Source organism: Theropithecus gelada, chromosome 2 (genome assembly GCF_003255815.1).
Source record: "Theropithecus gelada isolate Dixy chromosome 2, Tgel_1.0, whole genome shotgun sequence".
Classification (NCBI taxonomy): Eukaryota; Metazoa; Chordata; class Mammalia; order Primates; family Cercopithecidae; genus Theropithecus; species Theropithecus gelada.
The window spans coordinates 56281041-56302889 of record NC_037669.1 but is presented as its reverse complement, the minus strand read 5'-3'; the positions used below and the strand labels follow the sequence as shown (position 1 = coordinate 56302889).

Here is a 21849-nt window from a genome sequence, read left to right as displayed (position 1 = left end):
GCTCTTTGTTATTTTGAGCTAAAATTTCTCTCTATGTAACTTCTCCTTACTGGTTTTCTTTATTTCCTTGGCAGATTCAAGGAGGTAATGGCCATTTTTTTCTGAAGTCCCAGTCCCAGTTAACCTACTAAGTCCTACATATTGGTCAGGATGAAGGTCAGAGCATCTGTATTTTGGGTTTCTTCCTACCTTCAGGGAGACCTGGTGTCAGTTCTTAGCTGAGTGAGATGGCCAGCAGACATCCCCCAAGGTTTGTCTGGGGATCCGTCTTGTTACTTGTGCCAGCTCCTCCACCTGGCTAGGATAGTTCCCTCCCCTGGCCTCACTCAGGTAGGGAAGCCCTTCTGTGCCACCAGCTATCCTGTTTCTTGCAAGAGGATTTTTAATGTGGGAAATCATGGCAAGAAAGAGGTGCTAGGCAGCATTAAAGCACCAAGAGAACTCCAAACCCATGTCATAAACACTCAAGAAAAATCAGCACTGTTCTACATGCATACATGCATAGCACCTGACTTTCAAAGAAAAAAGGAAGAGAGGGATGTATACAAAATCAAATAAGGCTAAGGAGGCAAAGAGGAAATGCTTGATAAATAGAGGTAATATCCAAAACTTTTAAAAAATAGTTTGTAAAGTTGTCATCACTTATTACTCTGTGGAATGCTAGAACAGTACGAGGGTAATCAAATTTTGCATGCTTGTATCTTTTCCTCTGGAGGCAGTACTCAATAAATAACTATGAAGGCTGGCCATCAAAATGAACTTGCTTTCATGAAAAGATACCACTAAGAAAGTGAAAGGCAATCCACAGAAATAAAATATTTGCAGTATTTATATATACTGATCCCAAGACAAACCCTGGGGCATGTCTGCTGCCATCTCACTCCGCTAAGAGCTGACACCAGGTCTCCCTGAAAGTGGGAAGAAACCCAAGAAATAGACACTCTGACCTTCATTTTGAATATTTATTTGTGTGTGTGTATATATATTTGTGTATATAGATAGATGATAGATAGATAGATAGATAGATAGATAGATAGATAGATAGATCTGGGTTGTACTCAGAATATATAAATAACTTCTACAAATCAATTTAAAAATCCAATTTTTAAAAAACAGGTGAAGACTTGAATAAGCATGTCACAAAAGAAGATGTCTGAATAGCTAAAAGTATAGGAAAACATGTTCAACATCATTATTCATTATAGAAAAACAAATGTACAATGAGACAGTGTCACATACCCAGCAGAATGGTAAAATTAAATACTAACAGGACAGAGTGCTGGAGAGGATGTGGAGCAACTGGAACTCACAGACGTTGCCAGGGAGAATATAAAATTATACAACCACCGTGGAAAGCTGTCTGGTAGTATCTAAAAAGTTAAATATATATCCACTTTGTATTCCAACAGTTACACTTCTAGGTATATGTCCAAAAGAAAGGATCACAGATGTTCACAAAAAATCTTGGGCAAGAATATTTGGAGCCATGTTATTCATTACAGACCCAACCTGGAAATATTTCAAATCTCCGTCAACAGGAGAATGGATAAACCAATCGTTTTATATTTATAAAACAGAATATCTAACATATGTAACAATATGGGTAATTTTAAACCTGTTAGACAGAAAAATAAACCAGACACAAAGGAATACACACCATGTAATTTCATTTTTACGATGTTCAGAAACAAGCAAAACTAATCAACAGTGATAGAAATCAGAATAATGACCACCTTTATAAGAAGAGGTGTTTATTGAGTAGAAAGGGGCCTGAAGGAACTTTCTGGACCACTGAAAATATTCTACATGTTTATCTAGATGATGGTCACATGGGATATACATATAAAGTAATCGAGCAAATACTGGAGATTGGTGCATTTTTACTGCATGTAAGTTTTCCTTTGGAGTACTATTAGATAATAATAGAGACAGTATTTGATAAACAGTTGGAAAGTGATATGTATCCAGGCAGCAGACCAATGTGAGGGCAAAGCATGAAGAGTGAGTTCCTGCTGCAGCCCCCTGGAGGTGTCACGTTAAGGGAGAACTTTGTCTCTAGGAGCTGCCACCGGAACCCTTTCAAATCTTGCCATTGAACTTAGCCTGGCATCCAGGTTTCTATGCGATGGGTCCCTTTTCAGCCACATCTTCCGCTACAACATTCTGCTGCCCCAGGCAGACGTGTCACTCATTCCCTGAACATACTTTTTCTTCCTTGTGGGCATGCTGAGAGAGTTTCCTCCTCCATGGTCCCAAATCCCACCCCTTCCTCAGTGCCTTCCTCCGTAAAACCATCAGTTCTGATTAAGTTCGCTGTCCTGTGAACTCCTAGTGTGGACTTACTCTCCCGCTGCACGCACGTTTAATTTTCTGAATGGCCCTGAAGCATCTGCAGTGACTGTCTTGCCTGCCTAACTTTGGCACCGTCATATCCTGTTTATGCTGAAATTCTCCATGTTATGCTCCTTGAGAACAGAGACATTCCCTCTTCCCCTTTGGGTGTACCCTGGAACGGTGGCACATGTTAAGGGCTCAGTGATATTAATGGATAGAAAAGGGAATGGGATGGAATTGGGAAATAGGAGACAGAAGGAAAGACATCAAAAGAGATAAGAGCAGCTTTGTTCTCCTTTCTGACAGGGACAAGGAATTCTGAGAGGTTAGAAAGAAGGAAAGAGACCCTAAGAGCAGAGGATACAAAAACTAAACAGCTGTGGAATAGAGGAGGGCAGGCCATTAACCTATTCAATCTCCCCTCAGTGTGGTCCCTTCCCATTCTGCACCAAGATCAGAACTGGCAAAGTAGAAGTGGGCGGGGGGAATGGGTAGGAGACTGCCTGGTAGTGTTTAGGAGGAATCTTAAGATGGAAAGGAAATGAAAATGAGAGAAACTGGGGAAGGCAGTGCACCAAACCAGACCCTGAATTTTTGTATGCTTTCAAGTTTTATTCTCCTTCTTTAAGCTTATCTACAGAAAGATGGGCTTTAGGATGGTGAACAAGCCAGGCCTTGATTCATTTCCCCTTTTCAAACAACTAACTTGAACCTTCATCTGAACCTCGAGGCTCTCTCTTTCTGGATGGACTTCTCTTGAGAACAAACTCCAATTATTTCCATGGTCTGGGGAAGCGGTTGGCCTGGATCACGGAACAACAGCAGCTGCATCTCAGGAGGCTTGGCCCTCCTGAGAGACAAGAGCTGGAGGGACGACTGAAAACTGGCTGAAATTTAGTGCAAACCTCTTATAACTCAGACAGCTATCTACTTTAAGTTTGTAGTCCTTGATGAATATTTATACCAAACTAGGGCCAGTGGAAAAGTTCCATCTGCGTGGATTTTAAGAGTTTTGCCTTTCCTCAGCCACGTTGACCAAACTCAGGAAAGTGGCGGAATCATTGCCAAGTACATGCTCTTTGAAGTGCAAGAAATTCTGAGAAGGCCTTGAATTCATCATATTTCTTCTTATCCTGAAGACTTAGAGTTGGCACTCCTTTTAAAAAAAAAAAAATGCTTAATATCAACACCTCTCAGTGCTTTATAATTTTAGCCAAGCCCTTGACACCATGCTGACCACAGCACTCTTGAAGGAGTGGATAGGTCTATTCGAAGTTTTGCAGGGAGAAATTGCTTTGTTGGTTGATATTTTTAAAATATGAATGATCCACTTAATCACTGCAATTCTCCTCTTTAGTTTGCTAGTAAGAAAAATGACCCCAAGTTTTATCCTTAGTGTTGTTAGTCGTCCTCTACTCCTCAGAACCAAAACACCAGAAATTTCAACCATGTCGTACCTTTTGATGTGTGAAGATAAAACAGAGGCTTTACTCTAGCACGAGGCATAGTAACTGCTCTTACCAAGTACAGGCCAGGTGCCAGGCATTGTGCTACATCATTTTTTCCGAATTTTACAATCATCCCATTTTGCAGATGAGTAAACTAAGATCCAGAGGGATTAAGTTCCATGGTTACATACTTAGTCATGGTGAATGTGAATGAAATGTGGGCAGTTCAACCCACAGCTCTTCCTTTTCCTTCTGTACAGCTGGAGGATCCCTTATATGAAAATCTGGAATACTCTAAAATCTGAAACTTCCTGAGTGCTGACATGAAGCCTTGAGTGGAAAATTCCACACCTGACCTCATGTACCTCATGTACGCACACTTTGTTTTATGCACCAAAATTATTTAAAATATTGTATAAAATTACCCCCCAGGCTGTGTGTATAATGTGTATATGAAACATAACAATTTCAGGTTAAGGCTTGGATCTTGTCCCCAGGATATCCTATTATATATACGCAAATATTCCAAAATCTGAAAAATATCCAAAATCTGAAATACTTCTGGTCCTCAGCATTTTGGATAAGGGATGCTCAACCTGTACTATTTCTAATCTATATCTAATATGTTTGCAGTGTTCCAGAAGTATGGGTCATGGACTTGTTGGTCCAAAGATGAATTTAGTTGACACACAGACATGCACTGACAACATTGAACCATGTTAGTCAGCATCTTTCTCTCATTTCAGTTCTTTCATTCTTCTGATTATGTCAAGGAGGAAGTCTCCATCTGATGCTAAAACGTCTTTATCATCCCAAACACTTGCTGAACTTCACTTTAAACAATTGGCAATTAGTTCCCAGGCTCAGAACTTGTAAAAGTCAATCATACCTAGCTAGAATTTAATGATTCATATTTATTGCATTTGTCGTGGTTACCATCTAATTTTTATACACTTTAGAGATAATGTTTTTCAAGAAAAATGTTTTTAAACGTGTGTGTAAAGAAAAGTCAACAATCACACAGATGGTGTATGGAGAACAAAATTCATGAAGGAGGAACATGAGGTTTTATAAACATCTAATGTTTAATTATCCCTGGTTTTCAAAGCATCTTACATGCATTAAAATATTTGATTTCTACAACCACCTCTTGAAGCTCATAGGGATTATGATCAATTTTAAAGATGAAAAAAAGAAAAGGTTCAGAGAGCGGAAACTACTTGCCAGGGTTCACACAGGTAGTAAAAATGTAGCCAGGGCTCAGGTTCAACGCTAAGTTCCAACATGCACAGAGTTCCCCCAACACTTTGTCAGCAAATCATTCAAGGGCAGGAGTGGATCAAGGGGTATTCCAGAGCAATGATCCCAGACCAGAAATGCCATGGAAAGGCTGCAAGGCTTACTGACTCACTGATTGCCCTGAGTTTTCACAATTTCCCAGTGCTTGTCTGTATTCTATTTCATAGAGAAGCCTGCAGCAGAGTTTTTCTAGAGAAGTCTGATTTTCTGTCTCTAGTGAGTCACCTTCCAGATGGTCAAGAAACTGGCTGTCCCATCAGAGGGTCATCTCTTGCCTCCTGAGTACACCACACAAGGGATGGCACAAACTAGGAATGGACCACTTGATGAGGAAAACTGGGTTCTGCGGCAAGAAGACAGCATTTCTTTCCAAGTCTCCTTGCCTTGAGCAGTTGACTGGGATTCAGATGTCAGGTCTGGGTGGCTGGATAGGCAAAGATACCAGAAACATAGGAGAAACAGGGAGAGAGTGAGTTAGCAGTCTCATCTGTCTATCCATGAAGAGATTCCAGGAACTGAAAACACTACTGGAGATAAAGATGAGAGCTGGAGAGAATAGTTGAAACTACAAGTAGATTCTAAGAAGAGAGGAGAAGAGCCAGTGGGAGAACCTTGGGGAGAGAAGAAAGTTATTGAGGAAGGCAGAGAAGCGGGTAGTCAGAGGGGCTAGCATAACCACAGGAGGCTAGGATCCTGAAAACCAGAGGAAAACAGGGTGGCTCTCTTTCCTTCCAGCTCCCCTTTTGGGCATCAAACGCAGATGCAGGATATCTAACATATATCAGATTTGATGTGCCAAGAAGCATAGATGATGGCGTAGATGAAGCATAGATTAAGGCATGGATAAAGCATAGATTAAGGTATTTTATATAAAGGTTTATTGAGGAGCTACTATGTGTAAGGCATTATTCTAGAGACTGGTAACAGAGCAATGAACTAGACATAAAGGGACCCTGCCCTCATAGAGCTTACAGTCTAGCAGGAAACAATGACATTGAAGAGTTATATACATAATTAAATAATTATCATCATGGTGGATACTACAAAATAAAAGGTACAGGGTTCTCTAAGACCATATGATAGGAGTGTCTGAGGGATAAATAGAAGTTTGTTAGGTGAAGGGAGAGAGAAATGGTGTAAACAGAAGGAACTGTATGTGGGCAGGCTCAGAGGTATGCAGGAATTTGGCATCTTTCCTGGGGCATATGGTTAAATGAATAATTCTAAATTTACTCAAGAGATAATTTTCTGGAAAGTAACTTGGCTTCTGTAGTTCTGTTTTACATTTGAATTGTGGCAAATGAGTCTGAAAAACAAGACCTTGAAAGTGAATTATTTGCAACTAATTTGTTTCATAAAACTGAGCTTAGAAAAATGTGACCTAAATACTCTTTAAATTCCTTTTAGTCCTAAAGATCTATGACTTTCTTACATGCAGAATCCAGCTATATATAGTGTGTACAGTTAGATCATTATGTGGGGGAAAATCAAGGAAAGGATAAAACATCTGAACCAAAAAGTGTATTTAGTGTTAGTTTTAAAAACATATGATAGCAAAAAAAAAAAAAAAAGAAAAAGAAAAAGGAGTCTTTTATAAGAAGGATGCTTGGTTTAAAACCAGGAAAACATCTTGCTGAAGGCACTACACTAAAACACATGTGATATTTTACCATCAAGGCACCAATGTTGGTTGAAGGAAATCCTTTTCCATCTGCACACACGTGTGTGTGTGTGCTGTGTGTGACTGTGTGTGTGTGTGTGTGTGTATCAATGCTTCCATTGTCATGAAAGTTAACCCAGGAATTCCTGTGAGATTCCCGGCAGGAAGCATTTGCATAAGCAAAGCCTTAAGACTTTTAATAACAGTGCTGTACATTTATACAACACATTTCCTTTTAAGATACTAAGATTCAGACAGGCAAGATTAAAAATCCACCAACTTGGTGTGTTATGTCTCCCCTATTTCCAAAATTAACTCCAATAAAAGTGTGTTATCCTTGGAAAGATCAGTAGTGCTGCAAATTTGGATTTCAGATACATGCATGCACAAACACACACACACACACGCACACACCAAATGACATTCCTTCAGGATGACATTCTTAGACATCAGGCTGCTAAAATCAGGGGTATCTTATAAAACTGGGGAGGTATAATAAGTAGCTATTGCTGACCTCAAGCTTACAGATGTATCCTTGAGAAGGAGTCTGCTAAGGGCGGAAACCTAAGCACCACAAAACCAATTAGATTTTAATTTCCAAGTGTAACCTGAAGACACTGGCCTGGGGACACCAACAGCTTGTTCTAATTTAGGAAAGGTGGGGTGGGAGGGGAGTAAGGGGTCCCCATGGGGACCTTATTTTCTTCTATCTTGATTTCCCTCAAGTTACTTGGTAAATCACTAAATAAGATTCCCAGGGGAGTTGGATAACTTCTGGCTCATAGTGATGCTGGTGACTTTACTACATATTCCCAAAGGCTGGCAGGACATACCTAGGGAAAGAAAAAGACAACTCCAAGAGAAAAAACGATTGTGTTGGAACCTCTGGAAGCGTTTAGTTTGGCAAGAAATGCCAGGTCAACTTTTGCCCTATAGGAATCCCTTTCATAGGCAATTAAAACAATGCCTACTTTTGGGACTCTGAGTGATCTCAAAAGATTCATAAAAAGTCCACAAATGGAAGGAGATCAGAGGACCATCCTCTCACTGACTGAATTAAGCAGGTAGCCCCTCAAATAACAGGTTGACTTTTCTAGAAACATGGACAATTCTGAAATAAACAGCAGAGAATGGTTTTGCCTCTTAGCTGGTTTTCTCAGTCTGCCTTTGTACAATTCACTATTCACATTAGCCTGGGCAGTATCTGTAGCTAGTTCAAAGGGAGCTTGTGTCAAAGGAAAATATTAGTTCAGCCTTAAAAATCCTATCACTTCAGTCCAGTGGGGTCCCTTATACATAAGATTTGTGGGCCTGCTTTGGATACAATGGCATGTAAACATCAGCAAGAAGCAAGAAGCTGGCAGCCAAAAAGGCTGTTTTCCTTTCCCCCTCGGTCATCATCGTGTTCGCCCTGCCAACAGAATGTTCAACAAGGAGTCCATGTCCTGGGCCAGGACTGCCAGATTCGTAGATGTTCCATGCGCCATCACACAGATCCAGTCACCCAGCAATGAATCTTTGAATTTAGAATTTGGAACTTTTTGCCTTGTTCTGTACTCCTCTTTTTCAAAGTGACCCCAACTCCATCCCCTTTGACAGATAAAAGAGAGATCCTGTGACTGTTTCCATGCTTCCCCTTCTCAAAGGCTATCACCCATGCCAACTGGGAGAAGGAGCCCAGCCTGCGAATGATTGTATAGAATTGCTTACAGCTCCTCTGTCCAAATGTCCCTCACATCAGGCTGTTCCAAGAGTTGCAAACCCTTGAAAAATGTGCTGAGTTGAGTCTTATCACCTCTTCGTCTATTTTTGATGGAAGTGCTAAAAATACAAAAGAGTAAAATTATCCAAAAGGCAGACAGAAGAAAAAGAAAAAGGAGCAGATAGTCTCCTATCTTGGCTAGCAAAGCACTCACAGTGTCTGCTCCCTTATGCCAAGTGATACTGTGATGATAGGTAGACAATGCTAGTCGATTCGGTTGGTAGACCAGATGACCGAGGGAACTGTGATTGCAGTAATGGATTCTTAATTAGAAGGAGAGTTGTTTTTGTTTTGTTTTGTTTTGTTTTTGTTTTTCAAGATGCAGATGGTGGGGTCAGCTTCTCAGGTGGAGTACAGTTTTAGAACCACCACCAACACCCAACCCCTCAAAGGGAAGCACAGGCTTCTATACACTTACTTCTTTCATGGCCAGGCTCTGGGTATTTTGGCTTTCCTGGAACCATTCTCAAATCAGTGAAACTTGGCTAGCAGAGATGGGGTGAGGGGAGGCAAGAGCAAGGTCTTAAACAGAGAAAGCTTTCATTTTGTATTTCCCTTTCCACATATGGATTTGCTTTTCTACTCTGTTTTTATAGCCAGATTAACCCCTTTTGTTCACAGATGATGTGAGCCTTGGTGGTCTCCAATTATCCCCTCCCCTGGAGGGGAAGGCAGAGCTACACAAGTGATTACAAGCTCAGCAGTGTTCCATGAAAGGGCATCCATGGTGGCTTGGAGACTACAGCGGGGAGGAGAGTGGGTATCTAGTCTAGGAAAGTCAGAGTCTGCCCTGTGGAGGTGATAGGAGGAATTGGCCAGCCTTTTCCAGAAGTGCCCCAGGGTTCTGTTCCTCAAGGAGCCTGAACACAGTGATTGGAACAGAGACTTCAGGGACAGCTGCTGTGGGAGTCACAGGAGCAACAGTTCCCTTTCAACAGTTCCCCAAAGGGTCTGGGACTACCATGCTTCGCTCCAGCCTCTCACATGCTCCAGCTTGGCACATTGGGCTTCTGTGAATTTATTCCTCATTTGTGACCACCCTGATTTTAACTTAATCTCACCCATTAGACATGACATGTTGAGAGAGAGGGACATTAAGGAGAACATGGTATATTTTGCCCCAAACCCAAATTTTCCCTAGAGTTGAACCTGGAAAAACTAATCCTGAGAGGGGGAAAAAAAGGAATGATCGAACAATTTAATTGATGTTTAAAAATTAAAAATTAAAGAGAATATATCATTTGACATAGAGAGTGAAAACTATTCTTTCATTCAGCATTTGCTTAAAACTTTATTTGGGACACCAGAAACTCCTGACATCACGAGATAAATCCATCTGACTCTTCCAATTACAACCAGTCCGTGAGATAAATTTAACACACACAAACCATGTAATAGGAAATATCATGGAATCTTTACCCTGAAGTGCTGCTGATTCAGGCACTTCTGCCATCAATTCATTATCCACCAATTGTGTTCTCATTCTGTTGCTTTAAATAGTATTGATTTTTAAAAACAAAACAAAACAAAAGTTTCCATCCCTAGAATTCTAAGTACTAGATCAGTAGGACTCATCTCAAATTGTTTAGTCTGTGCATTTTTATCTTCATTACACAATTCAGGAAAAGAGTCCCTAAATTAAAGGGATTTCTTCACATTTGTGCGTGTCCAGACAGAGGAATAGGAATGCCCAAGGAGCAACCCTGGAATAGAAATGGTAGATCTGAACACACACACACACAAACACTCACACACATACACACGCGCACACATGCACAAGCACACACAGCTCCCTAAAGAGCATCTGTCATATGACCCCTAATACAGATGAGGTCTTTGTTGCTGTCTGTGTGAAACTCACTGTGGTTTTAGGATGCACTTTATCCAAGTTGTTTTTTTGGTTGATTTCTGCCATAAAAGTGGGCTGCAAGTCTCACTCTTTCATATCATACTTGGGAAGACAGGATTCTCTTGGCCACAGCCTAAAGCCGTAGCGTGGGGCTTCCCAAAGCTTGGGGAGATGAGTGAGCAAGAAGCCAAAGGATAAACACGGAGCAGCAGTTCTGCTTTAAGATTGGAGGGAGAAAGATGGGGAACATTTGTTTTACATTACAACAGAAAAAATAGAGATTATGGAATAGGATGCAAAAAGTCACCCTGATGTTTAAGAGCAAATAGACTGGAAAGAGTCATTGTTCCCCTTCCCTCAGCATCCCTGGCTTTCCAACCCCCTGGCCTTCTCCTCTGGTGACACACAGGACCTGTCTCAGGAAGAGAGGTCAGGCAGAGGATTTACTTTCAGGAAGGGCAACAAATGTAGGCTTTAAGTTATGGACAGGCAGTGATCATATTGGTAAGTATGTTGATTCCATTACTCTGTTAAGATTGTGTAACCCTGTTTTGGCAAGTCCTTGCTTCAATTCTTGGAAGCTTCAAACAATGGAAGAAGTCCAGACCCTTGTCAAGACCCCAGTATTCCTTTTTTTTTAACTTTTAATTTTTGTGGGTACATAGTAGGTATAGACCCCAGGATTCTTAAGTGGGAAAGTGAAAAAAGCCTTCCCTGCCAGGCCACTCCCCAGAAAATCATACTTCTTAAGGAAAAAAAAAAAAAGACTTCCCGTGCAGCTTGCAACCATTTGAGTGTTGCACATTCCCAGGTTGGGCCCCTTCATCTGGTGGAATTCCTCAGTCTAAGCTTCCACCTGGAGTTGGGGAGGGTTTGGGGACCACCCCTCACCTCAGGCGGGGCAGAGAATCTCAGTATCCATGAGCGCCCCAGAGAGGAGTCAGCCAGCCAGTGAAATTTAGAGGAAGAGGAAGGGCTGTGGTTTCCCTTCGGTCTGGTTAAGAGAATGACTGCATTTGGCACCAGAACCTGTGGGGCAGGCTTGTGCCAGGGCTGATGCTGAAATGACAACAACAAAAGCCAGACTTGCTATAAAAAACTTTCCTTGTAAGGAATGGTGGTCCACAAGCTGAGTATGAAAAGAGAATTTTTTTCAGCTTTATTGAGGTATAACTGACAAATAAAAATTGTATGTCTTTAAGAGGTACAACTTGATGGATTTGTGTTGTTTTTGTTGTTGAGACAGGGCCTCCCTCTGTCATCCAGGTTGGATGCAGTGGCACGATCACAGACCACTACAACCTCAACCTCCTGGGCTCAAGCAGTCCTCCCACCTCAGCCTCCTGAGTAGCTGGGACCACAGAAGTGAACCACCACACTCAGCTTAATTGTTTAATTTTCTGTAGAGATGAGGTGTCACTATGTTGCCCAGACTGGTCTCAAACTCCTGGGCTCAAGCAATCCCCCCAGCTTGGCCTGCCAAAGTGCTAAGATTATAGGTGTGAGCCACTGAGCCTAGCCCAAATTAATGTTTTGATATTCATATACATTGTGAACTAATCAAACTAATTTTTTTACATGGTGAGAATACTTAAAATCTACTCTGTTAGCAAATTTCAAGTATAGAATACAGTATTGTTAACTGTAGTCATGATGCTTTACATTAGATCTCCCGAAGTTACTCAATCTGCCTAACTGAAACTTTGTACCCTTTGACCAACATCCCCCCATTTCTCTCAGTTCTCAGCCCCTGGCAACCAAAATTCTCTTCTGTGTTTCCATGAGTTTGACTATTTTAGATTCCACTTCTAAATGAGATCATTATTTGTCTTTCTGTGCCTGACTTATTTCACGTAGTATAATGTCCTCGAGTTCATCCCTGTTGTCACGAATGGCATTATTCTTGTTCCTTTTTGAGGCTGAATATTATTCCATTGTGTGTGTGTGTTTGTGTGTGTGTATGTGGGGGTGTGTGCCACATTTTCTTTTTCCATTTATTTGTTGACAGACACTTAGATGGTTTCCATATCTTGGCTATTGTGAGTAGCACTGCAGTGAACTTGGGAATGTAGATATCTCTTTGAGATACTGATTTCATTTCCTTTGGGTATATATCCAGATGTGGGATTTCTGGATTGTATGGAAGTTCTACTTTTAATTTTTTGAGGAACCTCATACTGTTTTCTATAATGGCTGTACCAATTTACATTCCTCCCAACAGTGTGCGAAGGTCCAGGAAGGGAGATTATTAAACCAATGAGCTGAGAGCCTGAAAGTCCATGTTGGAACAGTTGAAGTTACAATGGTGAGATCAAATGATTCCCAAACTTGTCTGAACATTGGCATCCCCTGGGAACTTCCAGAAATACTGATGCCTGTAATCAACCCCCAGAGATTGTGGCAAAATTGGCCTGGAGTGCAGCCCAAGTTTTGGAAGCATTAAAAGATCCCCAGGAGAGTTTAATGTTGCAGACAAGTTAGGGAACCACTGTTGTAGCCTCTCGATACTCAAAGTGTGGTCCCTGGGACAGCAGAAATGGCTTCTCCTGGGAGGTGGGTAGAACTATATGTCAGGCTTGCCCCAGACTTGCTGAACCAGAGTGTACATTTGAGCTAGATCCCAGGTGATTTTATGCTAATTAGAGTGTTTACTTAATTTGAGGAGCACTGCCCTCCTCACACACCCAGACCAGGCAAAATCCCCTGCTAAAGGACAATCTCATGGCACACTGTTTCTCCTTCCTAGCACTGATTGCATTTGTAATTTTACATTTGTGTGAGTTGAGAAAAACCTGTGAGGGCCCCAAAATATCTGGAAGAGGCTTTTTGGCATGGAACTGTAGTGCATGGGTTAAATTAAAATGTGGATCTGGAATTCAGATACCTGTGTCCAAATCTAAGCTCTAGCACTTTAAATTGACCCCTTTGAGCCACACTTAACTAGAGAGACTGGATTTCCCAGGCTTTTCTGGTTTTTATACTAAAAATTTCTACATCCTAGGCACCAAACAGTCTAGTGCAAACCAGGACAGTTACCCTTCAGTTAACTCATATACAACCTAGAAGCACTAACAATATATCAGTGGTCTCAAACTTTAATTGTTTATCAAAATCACCTGGAGGACTTGAACAGCGCTGTCTGGGCCCCACCTGCAGAATGTTTGATTTCCTAGGTCTGGGGTGAGGTCTGGGAATTTGCAGTGCTCACAGGTTCACTGCTGCTGTGCTGCTGTGCTGCTGTGCTGCTGCTTGGGGACCACACCTTGAGAACCACTGCAACATACCTGCCTTATAGAGTTGTAAGATTTGCACAAGGTCAGGCTTAGCACAGTGCCTGGAAAACCACATATTCTAGTCCTTTTACAGCTACTATTATTCCTTTTGATTATGGAAAAGATGGGACTAAAGAGGGACCCTAAGGAGTGAGCAGGTTTGAAACTCTCTGAGGTTGAGATGAGCATGAGCAAAATCCCAGAGTTTGTGTGGATTTAGTTCTGCAAGAGGCTCAGGTGGTTGGAAAGAGAATCTGGGTGGAAAACAGTAAATAATATGGAAATAGAGACAAATTTGAATAGGTGAGGTGGGCCACATTGTGGAAGCCCCATGACATCTAACATCCAGCAACTAACATCCAGCAACCTTTATTCATTTAAAAGTGATTCAGCATAACTTCAAAATGAGACAGTCTCTAGTATCCTTAATACAGACGGATTTATGAAGAGTTGGGAATAAACCCAGAAATGAATTGCTTCTTGATTAGCATGGATTTTGCTTCTATTTTTTAAGTGAGAACAGTTTCTAGGTAGTCGTTTTCAACATGTAGTCCCCTAAGCTACTGTCCTTCCAGGCATCTGCACAACTTGGGTCCCAATGTGAGCTCCAGCTCCTAGATCTGGTCCTCAGCATATGCAGTCTCTGGCCTTTCAGGCTTCCAGGGAGGCAGCAGACAAACTAAGTGAAGTCAATATCCTGTCACTTTTCTCCCACAAACTTTGCCTGAGGTTCTGATTCACTTTCTCCTCTGGCCATTGACTCCCCACCTGCACTTGAAGTCTATTTGTTGCCTTGGACATCTACATTTTAGTTTATTGAACAGAACAGGAGCAAGTGGTAGAAAGCCTGGGACCAAGGTGAATGTGTCTAACCTTTGTCCTGCTACTCTCAGCCCAAACCTTTCCAGCACCCCTCACCCCTGCAGACACACTGTCCCTCCTTTTTGAACCCAACTGGTCCAATGCCCAGAGTCAGAGCTAGACTCCTAGGAGTGCTGTCTGGGGTCTGGAGACTCCCAGGACAGTAAGAAGTCATGAGTTCTGGGTTGCAATAATATGTGCGTAAATTACATTCTTAGGAGCAAATTCTGTCAGTTCTAGGGGCTTTTCTCATGAGCAAAATGTAAAATACCTACTTCCTAAGATCATTGTGAAAAGCAACTGAGATAAGGGATGTGAATATACTTTGTAAACTGTAAAGTGCTGTGTCCTTGGTGGAAAGTGCGATAGCAGATTGGATAAGAGCACAATTCTGATGTGAGGCCTGCCTGGTTTCACATCCTGGCTCCACCACTTACTAGCTGTTGAATCTTGAAGAAGAGCTTAACCTCTCTGGGCCTCAATTTCCTTATCTGAAAATGAGGCTAATGAAATTATCTCATAAAGTTGTCAAGAAGCTTAAATGAAATGTCATAAAATGTTTGGCATGTGCCTGGCACATAGGAAGTACACAATAAATGTTGACTATGATCATGATCACTGGGAAAGATAAAACACTTTTGATTAAAGGCCAGTATAGGAAAAGGTAGACTTAGGATACCCCACCACCACTGCCTTCAAAGGAGCTCCAGTGGAGACCATCTGGATGGGCAAGTTGCTTCTCCACTCTCAGACTCAAGGTCATTCATCATCTGTTGACTGGGAATAATGACGATAATAATTATACTTCAATGGGAAGTCATATTATTAAATAAGAGAATTACTAAGTAAAATCACTGTGTAAACTCTAAAGCCGTTATTATTGGGGTTGTTCATGGTGGTAGAGTAGTTTCAGGGTCATATTTTTAAATACAATTCCAGTCCCTTCCCAGACCTTCCCATAATTGTATTCCACCCAACCCATCTCACTCCATTTTCTCTCCTGGAACCCCTAGGGGAGGGTTTGTTTTAAATAACAAGTCATGTTGACCAATAATCTTTAATAACATTTATACTTATAGAACTTAACCAGTAAAAGACAAGTCTGCTTTGAATAGAATTTTGTGTCAATTTGGAACGTACCACCTCAGAAAGCAAACCTGTGGGTAATCATTAGAGCATGTGATAGTACTAAGATACAACTTTCAAAAAGGTAGAATCACGACTTTTGTGCAAATATGAAGTGAAATTTAACAAAGATTGTGTTCTAAGGAACCTGTATGATGTTTAGGCCAGTTTAAAAAGCTCTCGAGGAGTTAGGTATTTATAGGTAATTTAATGTTAGGACAAGATTGATGGGTTAGTTACAAAACTGGTTAATGTCTTCCAGAACAGTAAACTATAACATTTGGGGTTATCTTTTTTGAAAGGACAGAAATTGTTTGTATCTCTATTGGATCAAGATCTGCAAGTTAACATGTTACTTCACCAAGTCTCAGAGCTGAGCAAAGTAAATTTCTCTAATCCTATGGGGATGAGGAGAGCCAGTGTCATGTTGCCTCCATATGGCATTGAAAGGATGTGCCACTCACCTTTCTGCCTTACGTCTGAGTTTTAAATACTTTTCTGGGGGGCTGGGGGGACAGGATGGAGTTCAGTGCATGGTCATAGCTCACTGCAGCCTTAAACTGCTGGGCTCAAACTATCCTCCAGCCTCAGCCTCTCAAGTAAGCTGGAACTACAGGTGCATACTACCACACCTAGTTTGTTTTGTTTTGTTTTGTTTTCTTGTAGGGATGGGGGGGTCTCACTGTGTTGCACAGGCTGGTCTCGAGCTCCTGGCCTCAAGAAATCCCCCTGCCTCAGCCTCCCAGAGTGCTGGGATTACAGGAATGAGCCACCACATCTAATTATTTTTTTAACAATGGTAAATGCTTATTTCAATTTACTGCCTTTTAATGTTACATGCTGCTTACAACAGCCCTATTGAGACAAAGAAAGGGCAGGGATAATTCATTTTTCAGAGGAGGAAACTGAGTTACTCCATGAGGAAGAAGCTGAGCTGGAAGGAGAACCCCCATTTTCTAATTCCAAATCCCATGCTCATCCCTAAATTCCCAATTGCATTTTCTCTTTTACGTTCCTCTTCCTCTCAACCCTACGTTGTTCTTGGTGACATTTTTTTCCCTCTAAGACTTCCCTTGGGATTCACCTGAAGGCAAATGCTTGAGAGTTGCCCCTGCTCCTTGCGTCCCCAGGGGTCTCCTGGTCTGATCTAAGTCCTTTTAAGTCCCTGCCACCATTCAGTTTCACAATAATATCAGATGAACCACATCCTACTAACCCGAGCCAAATAAAATCGTCAAAACATTTCTTCCTCTTCTCGGGAGAAAGGACAGATTAGATGCTGCATTCCAAGAAACCTTTTTTTAAGTGATGGTTTCTTTTAAACTCTTCTATTCTCAGCTACTGTGAGACACTGTGCCGTCTTTCAAGAGACAGAGCCCACATCAGAAAAACCTACTGTTTATAAACCGGAGTATCTCACTTGGAACTGTGGCTGACTGATGTTTTCCCCTCCTCAGTAAACAAGATCGTTCTCTCTGTGTTGAAGATAGTGGGGTCTGTCTGGCTTCTGGATGAATGGCATGCAGTAGACAAATGACTATTTATTACATTAAACAGTCAGCCAGGAAACTAGCTGCAAGTGTGGCCTGATGACCTGAATCAATTTCTTCCTTGCAAGGCCATTTATTTTTCTCTCCCACATACTTCTGTTGCCATGGAAACTGTCCCACTAGCCAATGGAGACCAGGGCCAACTCTCTACTTCCTGAACCTCCATTTAGTTTAGCGTTCTTGCCCAACTAGGCCAGACTGCCTGCGTCTTCACTTGCCTGACTGCATGGGGCTTTCTTTGTGCTTGTTGAGATTTTAACGTCGATTCTCTTCAGGTGATGGGTAGCAGAGCACCGCAAGGGCAAAGGGCTAGGGATGGCCTCGCTTAATGAATTAATCATTAAGTATGGGACATGTGTGAGCTTATTTTGTTTTTACGTTTTGTAGGAAAACCTAGTCAGAGAGGCAACTCTTTTTACATGTCATAAAAGTAGGGAATAAGAAAGTACAAAGGATGTGTATTTAGAAAAAATAGTTCCTCTGAAGTCCCCTAGCATTTTGAAGCTAGAAAAAAAAATGCGTTGAGAACATCTAATTCAGGGTCTCTCAAACTTTTTTTCACAAGATGTAATTAATGACAACAACGACAAAGAACGCTCAGTGCCTAATAAGTGTGTGCCAAGCCCTTTTCAGGCAGCATCCCATTTAAACTCTTGGTAACCCTGCAAGGCAGGTTGCATTCTTGTTATCCCCATGACGCAGGTCAGGGTCAGGAGCCTGGAACTCAACAAGCCTACTTGCCCAAGTACAGCAGAGGAAAGGGGAAAAACTGGCACTAAAACCCAGGACTAAAGCCTGGGTCTCCAAACCCAAAACATCTGCTTGCTCTCTACCTCACTTCTTGCTTCTAGCGTAGGCTGGCCTGTTAAAGGCTTGGGAGCCCCTACACATCCAGTGCCTGCCATTTGTATTTGATCAGGTAATTCCCTCTCCCACTCCCAACCAGGAACCACTTTGTAACATCTCACCAAGTGAGGATCCTGCAGAACAGAATGTGGGCAACCCCAGTGCAGGCGAGTTCCTTATTTTTCAGAGGAGATGCTTTAGGCTGGGCAAGGAAATGACTCGTCTCCAGTTACACAGCTAATAAATGCCAGAGTTGGCACCCAAAGGCCAGACCCCTGCATCACCAGCCAGTGCTCTGCTCTGCCCTGCTATGCTACCTACGTCACTATTTCTAAATCAAACTCTGGGTTTGCAGGCAAATTGCAGCTCCACTCTCCAAGCCAAGCATCAGAACTAATCCCCTTGTAGAATGAGGGTTAAATCAGCCTCTCATTAGAAGAACAATAAAGCTGAAGTGTGCAGGGTGCTTTGCCACTTGGAAATGCTTCCACCTACCTCTCCAGTTTCCAGCCCTCTGAGTATATCTGAAATGGTCCAACAATGAAGCCTTATTCACAAGTTGTATATCTCCCAAAATAAACTTTGAATGCCTCCAATTTTAAGTGTGTAAAGATCACTGCATTTCAACTAGGAGAACTGAAGGTGTCAAGAAGGAGAGGTGGAAATGAGCAAGGTTATATGCCAGTGGCTTTAGGGAGCAAAGTCCTGCCTGTGAATGAAAGCTCCCCAGCTTAGGAGAATGAGTTAGCAGTGGGTGTTGTCTTAATTTTCACTTTTCACATGACTCTAGCATTGAATAGGCCTAAATGTAAACATGCTTCCCTCCACACTCCACATATGTGCAACATGGCTCTCACTCCCTGAAGCTGTAAATATGTACTGAACAAAATGACAGAGTGTGTGGCGACATGGTGTAAACAGCAGTGACCAAATAGAAGGCAGGGAGGGAGGCATTATTGCAGGAAGATTTGGTACAGAAGAGAAGTATTGTGAAGGACAGTTGTCTCTTTCCATATGTCTGAATTCTACCACTGGCAATGAGGATGGCTTCACAAGTTTCACTGCTTGTTTTTTTTCCCCTCTTAAATGCCAAGAGAGTACACTAGTAGCATCCAAAGGACATGCTCAGATTGTATGCCCTACTCATACCTTTTTTACCTTGCACATTTTCTTCCTTCTGCTAGGCGTCTCCTTCCCCTTTTCTGTCTGTCCATCTTGCACAGCCCAAATCCAAAGTCACCTCCTCTAAGAAGAAATAATCTGCTCTGATAAACTCATATTTCCCATATGAGTTTATTAGCACCTGCCTTTGTGCTTCTAAAATCTGTGGCAAAATAAGAACAGTTACCATTTCTAGTGCCTAATGTGGTCCTGTATGTTACATATATTATCTCTGTACCCATTTGGCAGGTAAGGAAACTGAGGCTCAGTATGTCCAAGGCCATGCAGCCAATAAGTTGAAAAGCTCAATTTGGAATCCAAGTCTCTCAAACTCCAAAATCCGTGCCTTTTTTACTACACAACAGGCAGCTTCCTTTACCTCAGACTTGCCCCTTACAGGAGCAGGAGATGAATGTGTTTTTCTCTCCATATCCGCCTAGCTAACCGTGAGTTCCACTAGGGCACACCTGAGTCTTATATTGTATTCCTGTGTCTGGTACATAGTAGATGCTAAATAAATGGTATGTTTGTTGGATAAGAAGCTTATCCCTTTACATTACTAGTTGATTGAGCCCTGCTTCTGGTGAAATCATAATAAAGTACATCCCTGTACCAAGTCGTCCCCACCCCAACCCCAGTGGAGAGCTGGGTAAGTTTTTCAGCCAGCAGATCCATATTACTAACCCACTTCTTCTCCAATGTTAATGTAATGAAGATCTCCTGGGAATTTTGTTAAGGTACAGATTCTGATTCAAACCGGCTGGAGTGGGGTCTAATGGTCTGTATTTCTGGCAAGCTCCCAGGTGATGCTTCTGGTTCGAAGATGCCATTTGGGTCTAAACACCTCAGCAGCAGGAGCCAATGCACTTTTGGTACCTTTGGCTGGTAACAAGTAATAAAACCTGTCTCATGCATTGTTCTCCTTCCAAAGGACATTTTAAGTGTTCATGTGATTTTTCAATGTTTTAGCAAAATATTTAAGTTATGCTTGGAGCTATAAACATTTGGCAGCATGCACGTTTGTTTGTGCCTGTAGCTTTGGTTTAATCACATTCTATCAATAAATCACAAATAAATGAGGGAGAGGAGACACTCATTGGAGATTCCATTCCAGTGACAAGTGAGAGTGGGTGAGGGTGGGGGATGGAACAGATAGATGGTCACTCACAGCAGGGCGTTTCCAACCAGTCTTGCTGTTTTGAAACAGCACTGGAGGCTGGGAAAGAACCCCCATTGCATTCTTATTGGGAAGAGCCCCACCCTTCCACACTTGCCTACCCTCTGGCCCCATTCCATGTTCCCGTTTGGTCTTCTCAGTTCCTGGTAAACAGTTTGTGATGGCTTATTGATCTCAAGCCCTTTGAACCCCACACAGTCCCTTTGCCAGCATGCCAAGTCTTTTAGAGGTCAAGCATCTCCGGTCCAAGATGTTTGGAAGGAAAACACCCTCTTTTCTGTTCCTTTTCCAGATGTCCCTGGGCCAGCTGCAGTCAGCAAGAGGTGTGGCATGTTTGGGATGCAAGGGGACATGTTCGGGCTTCGAGCCACATTCATGGAGGTAACAGATTTTGTCAGGAGGGTCCCTATCTGCCTTTGTTACTTGGCTGTCCTCTCGGGGAACCCTGGTTGCTTTCTTCGCTGAGACTGCTTTGGTTGTATGCGTTGTCAGGGAAGGATGGCTGCAGAGGGAAGGCACTCCTGCTTGGTCCAATTCAGAAACATGAAAAAAGTCCTTGGGGGAGGGCGGCGGGGGGAGTAAAGATGTGAAGAAGGAGTTTAGCGCTTCCTAAACCATTTCAAGGTAGAGTCCACCAAGCCCAGCCCAGCAAGAACTGCTCTGGAAAGACCCAGGCAGAGGTTAGCTGGTCCCTTGTGCATTTGGGGTATGCCTTAAGGTTTGGTGGATGGGATTGATCTCCCCGCACTGCACTAACATCGCTGTTGATGGGTTTTGGTCTAGAGTGACCCCTGGGACAGAAAGAGAGGTCATTCTGTCCACAGTACTTAAAAACCAGGACCTGGTATTCATATCCGCACGGGAGGACCATAAGATCCAACTGGAGTTGGATTTGCAGATGTTTTCTTTCTTTTTTTCCACTGATGATTCTGAGGACAAGAGTGAGGCTGCCACACTGCACAGTCCCTGGGCAGCACTCATGTCAGCATGTATGTGGACAGCACCTCTAGAGTTGTGCAGGGAATAGACTGTGAGACTGTCCCTGCAGCCTTGGGAGAGGAAAGTTAAGTTCTGTGGAGCACATAGCAAAGAAAGAGTTTTTATCATCACTGCTGTAGTGTTGCCTTGGGCCCTCAGTGGGGGAACAAAGTTTGGAAGGTGTTTTCGCAGCAGTACTGACTTCCATTATGAGATGGGAATTATAAAAATAACTACTTACTCATGAACCGAATGAAATCTTTTTTATTTAAATGTTGAAATAAACCAAAGCGGTAGGTATTAGGTATCTCCATTTCGTTGATCAGGACACTGAAGGCAGGCAATGGGGTGACAACTACCAAACGGCAGGGTTTGAACTCAGATCTGCGTGAATCCCAATCCCATGCTCCTAACCATTCTGCAGTACACTGGGCTATGAGCTTTCAGAGCAGAACTGTGTTCCCTGACTCCATTCCCTGACAGTTCCCAACCTCAGAGGAGCTCGCATCGTCTTCTGGTTGCTAGGG

General features: G+C 42.3%; 1 protein-coding gene across 4 annotated transcripts in view; it reads left to right on the top strand.

The window, feature by feature from the left end:
• LMCD1 (LIM and cysteine rich domains 1) overlaps positions 1–21849 on the top strand; it is a 67657-nt gene that overhangs the window by 11200 nt on the left and 34608 nt on the right. For 3 of the 4 annotated variants that reach the window (XM_025375812.1, XM_025375811.1, XM_025375813.1), the window contains exon 2: positions 20637–20725. The exons of the other annotated variant lie outside the window; for it this stretch is intronic. In XM_025375812.1, coding sequence (XP_025231597.1) covers positions 20675–20725 — 51 coding nt within the window. In that variant the 5' untranslated portion in view covers positions 20637–20674. The remainder of the gene's footprint in view (positions 1–20636; positions 20726–21849) is intronic. 4 annotated transcript variants of the gene reach the window in all.